Source organism: Melanerpes formicivorus, unplaced genomic scaffold, assembly GCF_026170545.1.
Source record: "Melanerpes formicivorus ecotype bairdi unplaced genomic scaffold, bMelFor1.0.p_v2 SCAF_177, whole genome shotgun sequence".
Lineage (NCBI taxonomy): Eukaryota > Metazoa > Chordata > Aves > Piciformes > Picidae > Melanerpes > Melanerpes formicivorus.
This window is the reverse complement of record NW_027142529.1, coordinates 438,852-450,372: the sequence shown is the minus strand read 5'-3', so window position 1 is coordinate 450,372 and position 11,521 is coordinate 438,852. Positions and strand designations below refer to the sequence as shown.

Below are 11,521 nucleotides of genomic sequence, written 5' to 3'. Positions count from 1 at the left end.
CTTCTGTCAGCCTTTCCATCCACACAGAAGTGGGAAGAGATTTCTCTGAGTGTTGAGTTTTCAGGATATTTAAAGTGCAAAGAGTGAAATCACTGCAAGAAAGGATGCTGTGCCTCAGCACAGTGCCCAGAAATGCTCCCCCAGGATGTTTGTCTTACACTTGGATCTGAGCTTAGCTCTGCAGCTCTCAGCAGTGTGCCTGGCAGAACCGTGAGCTGTTGCTACACAAGCTGGAGCTGGCTGAGCTGCTGCACAAATCCACAAGTCCTGTGCTCAAGATGCTGCCTTGGGAGCTGAAAGTGCCTGTGCAAATGTCATGGTCTTCAGCTGGAGAGACCTCTCCCCACAAATAACTGCAACAGGCACAGTCTGGAGCTATCCAACATGCAGAGAACCCCAGAAGGGCACTTGGGCAAGGAACTGGGAAGCAGCTAAGGAAGTGCAACTGCAGGTGGGCCTGGGAAATTCTCAACCTGTGAGAGCAACTTGGGGGTGTGGAGCTGCCCCACTGCGGGAAGCCTTTAGGGCTGGTGAGACAGCGCTGGATGCTAGGTGGTGCTGATCACTTGCTTTAGAATTCCCTGCTTCTCCTCCTTTCCTGTCCTGCAGCTGCTGTTCTGCAAACAAGGGCAGCTGCTGGGCCGTGTGTAGAGCCTCTGATTCTCTGCTGACCAACTCCAAGCTGCAAAATTGTTTTCCTGTGTGAGCCAAGAACAACATCCTGCATGAGCCAGAGGTGATGGTACCTTTGATTGGAGCATGCTTTAGTTTGTACACAGGGCTGGATTCTACTGCTGCCATGAATCAATGGGAGAGGGAAGAAAGTCTATCAAAATGAGGTACTTTGGGCAAGAGAGATTGGGTTAGGGACTTCCACTCCTCTTAGCTACTTCTTCTGTTAAGGGCTCCTGGGCCTTGTGATGTTAAGGACACTCTAAGACTCTGTCATGCTGGGGACTCTGCAGTGTTGTAATAAAGGACTTGTGAGAGGACTCCTGAGGTTCTCTACCCTCTGCCCTTCTGGCATCTCGTGATACCAGCAGGGGGTTGGTCCATTTGTCAGGTCAGAGGGCACCCTGTTCTCAGGGTGAATCATTAAGGACTCCAAACAAAAAATAAGGTGGGGTATGTGTGTGTGCAGGGAACATGGTTTGGGGGAAAGGGTTTGTGTTTAGCTTGGCTTTGAAAGAAGTTGTAACAATCAAGGGTACTTACAGGCCCATTCAAAGCAATTAAGCCAACTCTTTCAGGGACAGCACCTGAGGGGGTGGCTCAGAGAACCTCTCTGTGTGTGTGAAACCTGGCAATAGCAGTTTTGTATGTTTTGAGGTTGTGTTTCTCATTTAAACTCGAATGCTGAAGATTCCTTGATGTATTGACAGATGGATTTGTCTTGCTACAATATAAAAGACCTCTCAAGTTTTGCAGGCTGCAGCCCTTGGAGAAAAGTTTCCTCACAGCATCATCACAGAAGACATCTTTCAAGGACTCTACCTTCCTGGTGTCCCTGCAGATCCATTTGAATCTGGAAGGAAGCTCTCACTTCAGTTCCAACTGAAGGACTGTCGGGGCAGGGTGTAGGTTATGGATTTGTTCTCCTGGCTTCCAGGAGGAACAGGGATGAAACTAATTTTGTCCTATTTGCTATGGGGTTCAGCATTGCTACTCTTTTACCTTGTGTAATTTTATATAACTGATTCAAAATGTAGTGTCCAATATGCTACTGGTGTCTAATGATGGTGTAAAACAGATTGGTGCCATTAGCCAATCAAAACTCATGTCTGTTGTAAAACTTGTTTAAAACTTCTTTCCTTCCTTTCTTTCTTTCTTGCTTCTATCTTTGATTGACAGGGTGGTGTAAGAGGCTAACTCTTGTATCTCTTGATGTGAATCCACAAAGATAAAATGACCTTGTGTATCATGGGAAGGCCCTGTGTCACAGCTCTCATGGAATGGTGCTGAAAGTGTGATAAGGAAACAGTTGTGGAGGTTAGCTTTACCATTGGTAAAGAGAACTATTTAGAGTAGAGTAGAGTAGACTAGACTAGACTAGACTAGACAAGACTAGACTAGAATAGAATAGAATAGACCAGGTTGGAAGATACCTTCAAGATCATTGAGTCCAACCTATCATCCAACACCACCTAATCAACTAAACCGTGGCACCAAGCACTCCATCAAGTCTTCCCCTAAACACCTCCAGTGATGGCGACTCCACCACCTCATAGGTGTAAAGGCATCTTAGTAGAACCTGTACTTCATAGTTCCTTTGCTACTGTGTGTACTACCCACCCATAGGTGTTAGGAATAGCTGTTGATTGTATAATCTATAACGAATCAAGCATTTATCATCTTAGTTGTAGCAATATTACCTTTAAGACTTGTATTATTGCTAAGTGTGGTGGTTTAGGCTGGGTGCTGGCCTGGATGCCACTGCACAGACCACACCTGGGAGGTCCCAAGGGGTGGGCCCAGCCCAGGGGGGTGGTGATAGGAAACCAGGTATTCCGTTTCCCATAATGCCCTGCTCCCCTATAAAACATCCACACGGCGTCTTCACTTCCTCTTTTGTCCCCTGCTGCTGCCTAGGTAAAATGGCATGAGCTGCCTCCCTTGGGCCTGACGAGGCCCAAGGCTGGGTTTGGGGGGGAGGAAAGAGCCCTGGGGGGTTTGGGTGTACCCCCAGGTGGGGATGGGATGTTCTTGGGTATGTTCTGGGATCTCTCTCTTTTGTCACTGTGCTTGTGGTTCTCTGTACAACTTTCATTGTTGTTTGTATTGTTTTCCCATTTAAACTTTCCATCACTTTTGCAATCTGTTTGTCTGAGTCGTTATTTCTGCCCATGGTGGGGAGGGGTCTGCCCCAACCCATTACAATAAGGACATTGATCAGTGGAGCATGATCATTCCCTTCCGAACAAGGGCAGAGGTATGGATCCCAGTGAATATGATAAGAGGGTGGGAGAGTGAGAATGGATTGGATGATGTTCTCAGGCTATTAGACCAGGGACTAAAGGATTCTAGAGAAAGGACAAAAAGATTTGTGGGATGGTTAATTTTTGCTCTAATATCAGCTGTGATAATATTAGCATCCCCAGCTGCTTCAGTTACAGCTCTGACAAAGGGCATACAAACTGTGGACACAGCAAGAACTTTATTAACCAATGTGACAAATGATCTGCATCTGCAGGAAGCTATAGATGAGGAAATAATGGCAAGGTTATGCATGCTTGAGGCCAGTGTTGTTTGGTTAGGAGACCAACAAGCTGCCTTGCAGACCCATGTGATGCTGCAGTGTGATCGGGAATAGGGAAGGGAAGGGAAGGGAAGGGAATAAACCAGGCTGGAAGAGACCTTCAAGGTCATCGTGTCCAACCTATCATCCAACACCATCTAATCAACTAAACCATGCAACCAAGCACCCCATCAAGTCTCCTCCGAAACACCTCCAGTGGTGGTGACTCCACCACCTCCCCGGGCAGCCCATTCCAATGGGCAATCTCTCTCTCTGTGTAGAATTTCCTCCTAACATCCAGCCTAAACCTCCCCTGGTGCAGCTTGAGACTGTGTCCTCTTGTTCTGGTGCTGGCTGCCTGGGAGAAGAGACCAACCCCCACCTATCTACAACCTCCCTTCAGGCAGTTGTAGAGAGCAGTAAGGACTCCCCTGAACCTCCTCTTCTCCAGGCTAAGCAACCCCAGCTCCCTCAGCCTCTCCTCACAGGGCTGTGTTCCAAACCCCTCACCAACTTTGTTGCCCTTCTCTGGACTCGTTCCAGCAAGTCAACCTCCTTCCTAAACTGAAGGGCCCAGAACTGGACACAAGACTCAAGGTGTGGCCTAACCCATGCAGTGTACAGGGGCAGAATGACCTCCCTGCTCCTGCTGGCCACACTGTTCCTGATGCAGGCCAGGATGCCATTGGCCCTCTTGGCTGACTGGGCACACTGCAGGCTCATGTTCAGCCTACCATCAACCAGCACCCCCAGGTCCCTCTCTGTCTGGTCGCTCTCCAGCCACTCTGACCCCAGCCTGTAGCACTGCATGGGGTTGCTGTGGCCAATGTGCAGAACCTGGCACTTAGATGTGTAACCATAAGCAGGACATGTGTGTAACATCCTTGTCTTGGAGTGACTCTCAGCATGATTGGAACTCACTCAGGTCACATTTACAAGGGGCCTTCGAAAGCTCCTTGAAATATAATGTCCAATCATTGAAGCATCAGCTGGAACTGCAGTTAGCAAATACACAACAGATGAGGATTGATTCAACATGGCAAGCACTGAACAAAGAGCTGAGCTGGCTGAATCCAAACAATTGGCTCTCAGGTCTGAATCTACAAGTGTGGGTTAGAGGTGGAATCTTTGTGGTGATTGGCATTGTAACTGTAGTGTTAATGGTGTTTGTAATCATAGCCTTCAGGAACAGGAGGATGGTCAGGGCACAAGTGATGGCTGCTGGTTTAAACCATATAAAAATGGGGAGTTGTAGGAAAGCAGAAAGTATCTGTGGAAGGTTTCAGGACAAGAAAGAACAACAGGCTGCTGATACTGGAAGGATGGCCTAGTGATAAAGAAGAGCTGACTGTGGTAAACAATCTGGAGTGTGAGACAGGAGGACACTTGCCTCCATGCTGGAGAAACTCAACCTGATATGGGATGAAGATAACAATGGACAGCTGCAGCTCAAAGGAGAAAATTCAGTGAGCAGCAGTGGTGGAAGAATGTCAGGGAGTTGCTTAGCCTGCTGGATTTTTCCTGTATAAACTGCTTGATCTGTGCCAATAAACAATTCCTGCTCCACCAACAGGGAGTCTGTGCAGGCTCTCAGACAGAGAGGCTGAGGGACCTGGGCTGCTTCAGACTGGTGAATGGGGTTCAGAGCACTGCCATAGCAGTGTGCACATGGCTGAAGGGTGGTTTCAGAGAGGATGGAGCTCTTCTTGGGTGTGTTACAAGACCAAAAGCTTCACAAAGTGCAGCTTGAAAGGTTCAGAGTGGAGAGGAGGCCAAAGAAATGTCCCTCAAAGGGCAGAGCTGCTATGCATGAGGCCATCCAGAGGTGTTGGGAAATAGCAGGGAGAGCTGAGACAGCTCAAGGAAGGGATGGAAATGGCAGGGGGAGAGCTGAGTGGGGAAGCAAGATTGGTGTCAGCAGCCTGAAGGGAAAGAGCTGCAGGCATGGGACAGTGTAGGAGAGGCTGCAGTGGGGATGGCCAAGGGCTCTGGCAAGGCTGAGAGCCAAACAGGACCAAGGTCTTTGTACCCTTGGCTCGGGCAGTTGCCTCTGCCACCAAGGCCTGTGAGGAGAAACTTGGCTTTGAGGCTTTGAGGTTCTTCTATTGCAAGGGCAGTGCTCAGGGCTTGGCCTTTCTGCTTCCTAGAACAAAGGCAATTTTTTCTGCCCTGTACTTTGCCTTTGTCTCCCTGCAATCCTGGCCTCTAACAAGCTGCTCTAACGAGTCCCTGGGGAGCCTTTGTCAGTAACCAGCCTCAGTGAGGCCAATCAGTGCTTCAAGGTACTTTGGAGTTTGCTTCTGACTTGGACTTCTTGAGAGGCTTCTTGGCAGTACCTTGGCAGAGTCTCCTGGCAGTACCTAAGGATGATGTAATCAGCCCCAAATACTCCATGGGGCTCATTAAATACTGCTGAACCTCTCATTATTGCCAAGGTTTCTGCAGCTAATTGGAGAGGTTTTTATTGCACAAAGCATCTGATAAAAAGTATTTTTAAAGGTACATTCCATTCCTTTTCAGCAGGAGTTGTGTCTTTGCAATCAAACCACAGCAAAACCTGACAAGGTCCCACCCTGCTCACTGCTCACCCTCACTCCCCACTGCCCCAGCAGAGCCCAGAGCCACAGGTGAGGGACAGGATGTGGCTTGCCAGGGGCTGGGGCTCAGGGCTTGGCCCTTTGGATCAATGAAACCCCTCCAGGTTTCCTCAGCAGCAGAGCCACCTTGAGCTGCTTGTCCTGACCTGTCAGCACTGCCTCACTTCTCTGCTCTCACCAGACTGTGAAGACACTTTCCTTGTAGTGTCCCCCAGTGGAACCTATTAACACTACAAGAAACTTCAGAGTTTGACTCTAACTTTGACTTCTGGAGAGGTTTCATCAGCCTCCTCTCAGTCCCTGAGGTTTACCTGGCACCGAAGCCACCAGAGGGCTCCTTTAAATGCCCTGGGCTGATCATAGAGCTGGGCCAGGCTCCTGGGCTGCATGGAGCTCTGGCCAGGAGCAGCTCCTCTGCACCACACAGCAGGGCTGAGGACACTTCCAGGGCATCTCAGTGAGATGAGGAAAGCAGAGAGAGCTTCAAGGCAGCCAGGACTGGGAGGATGCTGAGAGCTCACTGGAGGAGAAGTCACTGCATTTGCTGACAGGGTGAGTCTGTGGTTGCAGGGCAGTGCAGCTGAAGTTCCTGGAGGCATCTCCTAAAGCTGGGGCTGTGTGCTGGGGCACGGATTCTGCTGCCTGCCAGGCTCAGCTCTCAAGCAGCCCAGGGAGCTCTTCATGCTGCTTTGGGGAGAAGCTGTGGTTGGAAGGAGTTACCCTGGGCAGGGCAAGGCAGGGCAGAGCAGGGCAGGGTCCTCCTGCTGTGGAGGGGCTGCTGTGTGGGTCAGGGCTGCTCTCAGCTCCAGCTCATGTCCAGAATATTTTCAGGGGGATTTTTCATGACTATATTCAGGCCAGGGGTTCCTGACCCAGTCTCTGCTCTCCTGAATCTTTGCTTCCACTGTCTCTGGCCTGGCTGGTGAGGAGGAAAACTCAGCAGTGCTTTTAGAGCAGGGGCTGAGACTCTTAAACCATCACACAGAGCTTTATTGGGAACCTCACCAAGTGCCTACACTCCTCACCTGAAGGCATTCCTGAGTGTCTGTCTGTCCCTCTCCTTGCCTCAGATGCTCTTTGTGTTGCTGATGGCTCTCTGGGCATGGAAGCCTCAGCTGCAGAGTCAGGCACAGACACTGTGAGATCTTCTGTGCAGGTGGAGCCACAGCAATGAGGTGTCCCAGCTGTCCTCCAGCCTGGGAAGCTCTGGGCAGTGCAGGCTGTGAGGCTGGGAATGACCTGAATGCAGGAGCTGCCATGGTCATGCCTTGGCTGTGGCCTTGAGGTGTGCATCCAGTCTGTGCTGCTTTCCAGGGGACACTGAGGGGACTAGAAGTGGGATGCTGAGACACTGAGACACTGAGTGCTGTGTGGTGGATCCCTCTGCTCTCAGCAGTGTCTGGTGGCTTCTCAGGGTGACATAGGAGCATGGTCACCCTCCAGCTGAGGTGCAGAGCAGGGTGACAGAGAGTCCATGGGGAGCTCTCCCACTCTTGCCCTTTACCCTAAGGCAGGACCAAGCAGTGCTCCAGCCTCCAGTCCCTGAGAGGAAGCAGCAGGAGTCTGTGTGACAGGGGAGGGTCTGTGGGGAGTGGTTTGGCTGTGCTGAGAGAATTCTTCTGACTTGTCACTGTCTCCTTCTCTTCTGACATGGCCAGAGGCAGCAGATGGCCAACAGCAGCTCCATCACCCACTTCCTCCTCCTGCCATTCCCAGGCACAAGGCAGCTGCAGCTCCTGCACTTCTGCCTCTTCCTGACCATCTACCTGGCTGCCCTGCTGGGCAATGGCCTCATCATCACCACCATAGCCTGGGACCACCACCTCCACACCCCCATGTACTTCTTCCTCCTCAACCTCGCCCTCCTTGACCTGGGTGCCATCTCTACCACTGTGCCCAAATCAATGTCCAATACCCTGAGGGGTACCAGGGACATCTCCTATGCAGGATGTGCTGCACAAGTATTTTTTATCCTATTTTTCCTTTCAGCAGAGGTTTATCTCCTCACCACCATGTCCTACGATCGCTATGTTGCCATCAGCAGACCCCTGCACTATGAGACCCTCCTGGGCAGCAGAGTTTGTCTCCACCTGGCAGCAGCTGCCTGGGCCTGTGGCTTTCTCTATGCTCTGCTGCACACAGCCAATACCTTTTCCCTGCCCCTCTGCCAGGGCAATGTTGTGGAACAGTTCTTCTGTGAAATCCCCCAGATCCTCAAGCTCTCCTGCTCCACATCCTACCTCAGGGAACTTTGGCTTATTTTGGTCAGTGTCTGTTTAGTCTTTGTCTGTTTTGTGTTCATTGTGGTGTCCTATGTGCAGATCTTCAGGGCAGTGCTGAGGATCCCCTCTCAGCAGGGACGCCACAAAGCCTTTGCCACCTGCCTCCCTCACCTGGCTGTGGTCTCCCTCTTTATCACCACTGCCTCCACTGCCTACCTGAAGCCCTCCTCCATCTCCTCCCCATCCCTGGACCTGGTGGTGTCAGTTCTGTACTCAGTGGTGCCTCCAGCAGTGAACCCTCTCATCTACAGCCTGAGGAACCAGGAGCTCAAGGCTGCCCTGAGCCAACTGATCCCTGGATGCTTTCAGAAGCAATAAACTCTTTGTCTTTTCCTGCAGAGCAGTTCTGCTGTCACTCAGTGCAGGCCCAGCCTGGCTGCTGGAGTTCTGGCTGCTGCTGGTGCTGTTCCCCTTGTGAGAATGTTGTCCCCACACAAATGTCTTTCTTCAGACCATTTCTGGTTCAGTGTTGGCCTGTCTGGTGTGACCCAGAGGCTGCAGACATCAGGAGCTGTGCTCCCTGTGTGTGCCGAACATAATAAAGGACCCTGCAGGGAGTTGTTTCTCTAAGTTTCTTCTTCCAAGTCTTCTGTGGAGCTTCAGGGCAGTGCCTGTGTGCAGAGGTGGAGGGGCAGAGTCCCAGCACAGCAGCAGTGTCAGGTAGCCTCAGAGCTTGGGCTGTCCTCAGATGATCTTTCTGCCCTTCCACCCTCTCCTGCTGAGCCTTAGTCCTGGGGCAAGGCCTAAGTGCTCTGGCAGCTTGGGCACTGTGCTGCTGTGTGGCAGTGCTGGGACTCCAGGTATGGACAGACCAGGGCTCCTTGTGGGAGAGAGCTGGGCTCCTGAACAGCACTGCCATCAGAACAGGAGGTCTCCTCATGTCTTCAGAGCCCAGTCCCCTCCCATTACAGACTGCTCCTACTCGGAGTCCAAACTGGATACCCTGAGCCCTTTCTAGTATAGACTCAGTCTAAACATGGTTCCTTTCACCCCTCCCAGTAGAGATCTGGCCTCATGCCAATACAGGCTGGATCATATTGTCTTCTTCCTCTATAGTCTGGGTCCCATCCCAGCACAGAATGTATCCCCTGTCTCCCTTCCTAGTACCATCTGCATCCATCCCAGTACAAACTGCACACCCTCATGCCCTCGCAGTACAGTCTGGGCCTTGTCCCAGTCCAAGCAGGATGCCTTTCATCCCTCCAAATGTACTTTGGGCCTTGCCTCAGTAAAACCTTAATCCCCTTATGCACTCCCAGTACCGACAGGACAATCACAACTCCATACCCTAAGCACACCAGACTCCAGTCTGGGCCATCTTCTATTTCAAACTGGCTCCCATTAACATCAACAAGTTCAGTCCCAGCACTGTCCCAGTACAAACTGATTCCACTCATCCCATCCTGTGCTGTTTAATATTTTTATCAGTGTTATAGTCAGAGGGATGGAGACACCATCAGCAAGTGTGCAGATGGCACCAAGCTGAGTGTTGCTGTTGAGACACCAGAGGGACAGGATGGCATCCAGAGGGCCCTGGACAGGCTGGAGAGGTGGTGCCCAGGTGACCCTCATGAGGTTCACCAAGAGCAAGAGCAGGGTCCTTCAGCAAAGGCCTGCAGGGACAGCACCAGAGGCAATGGCATCAAACTAGAGCAGAGTAGATTTACACTGGATGTGAGGAAGAAGTTTTTTACCATGAGGGTGGTGGAACACTGGAACAAGTAGCTCAGGAAGGTGGTTGAGGCCCCATCCCTGCAGAAATTCAAGGTGAGGCTGGACAGGGCTCTAGGCAACCTGATCTAGTTGAGGATGTCCCTTTCTGTCTGCAGGGGTTGGACTGGATGACTTTTGGAGGTCCCTTCCAAGCCAGACCATTCTATGATTCTATGATCCCAGTAAAGATTTGCCCTCAATGAAGTAAAACTGGATCCCCTCATCCCCTCCCAGTACTGCCTGAATCCCTCCTGCCTGACCCACCTGTTCTCCATCTCTGACAGGATGAGTGACTGTTGGATGACGGAAAGGCTGTGGGCATTGTCTCCCTGGACTTTCCAAAAGCCTTTGGCACTGCTTCCCACACGATTCTTGCGGTCAAACTGGCTGCTCCTGGCTTGGATGAGCAATGCTCTGCTGGATACAGCCCTGGCTGGGTGAAAGGGCCCAAAGAGTGGTGGTCAATGGAGTTAAATACAGCTGGTGGCAGGTCACAAGTGGTGCTCCTCAGGGCTCAGTGTTGGGACCACTTCTGCTTAACATCTTTATTGATGACCTTGATGAAGACACAGAGTGTGTCAGCAGTGAGTCAGCAGATGACACCGAGTTAGGTGGCAGAGTTGATCTGCATGAGGGTAGGGAGGCTCTGCAGGGGGACTTGGATAGATTTCACAGTATCACAGTATCACAGTATCACTTAGGTTGGAAAGGACCTCGGGGATCATCGAGTCCAACCTATCAACACAGACCCCATGACTAGACCATGGCACCCAGTGCCACGTCCAATCTCCCTTTGAACGCCTCCAGGGTCGATGACTCAACCACCTCCCTGGGCAGCAAGTTCCAATGCCGAATGACTCGCTCGGTGAAGAACTTCCTCCTCACCTCGAGTCTAAACCTCCCCTGGCTCAGCTTGAGACTATGTCCCCTTGTTCTGGTGCTGCTTGCCTGGGAGAAGAGGCCAACCCCTTCCTGGCTACAACCACCCTTCAGGTAGTTGTAGAGGGCAATGAGGTCACCCCTGAGCCTCCTCTTCTCCAGGCTAAACAATCCCAGCTCCCTCAGCCTCTCCTCATAGGGCTTGTGTTCAAGGCCTCTCCCCAGCCTTGTTGCCCTTCTCTGGACATGCTCAAGTGTTTCGATGTCCTTCTTAAACTGAGGGGCCCAGAACTGGACACAGTACTTAAGGTGCAGCCTAACCAGAGCAGAGTACAGGGGCACTATGACCTCCCTGCTCCTGCTGGCCACACTATTCCTAATGCAGGCCAGGATGCTATTGGCCCTCCTGGCCACCTGGGCACACTGCTGGCTCATGTTCAGGTGGCTGTCGATCAGCACACCCAGGTCCCTCTCTGTTTGGGAGCTCTCCAACCACTCCGACCCCAGCCTATAGCTCTGCATGGGATTGCCATAGCCAAAGTGCAGCACTCGGCACTTGGACTTGTTGAAAGCCATCCCATTGGACTCTGCCCATCTGTCCAGTCGGTCGAGGTCCCTCTGTAGAGCCTTTCTACCCTCTAACTGACTAACATCTGCCCCTAACTTGGTGTCATCTGCAAACTTGCTGATGACTGACTCTACCCCTTCATCCAGATCATCGATGAAGATGTTGAAGAGGACAGGGCCCAGCACTGATCCCTGGGGGACACCACTGGTGATTGGCCTCCAGCTGGATGCGGCACCGTTCACGACCA

The 11,521-nt window shown here is 51.5% G+C and overlaps 1 protein-coding gene across 1 annotated transcript; it reads left to right on the top strand.

Moving 5' to 3' along the window:
- The first annotated feature begins 7,499 nt into the window (after positions 1 to 7,499).
- On the top strand, positions 7,500 to 8,432 carry LOC137457388 (olfactory receptor 14A16-like). Its single transcript, XM_068169287.1, has one exon. It carries the CDS (start codon positions 7,500 to 7,502, stop codon positions 8,430 to 8,432), a length of 933 nt encoding a protein of 310 aa, XP_068025388.1.
- Positions 8,433 to 11,521: the final 3,089 nt, after the last annotated feature.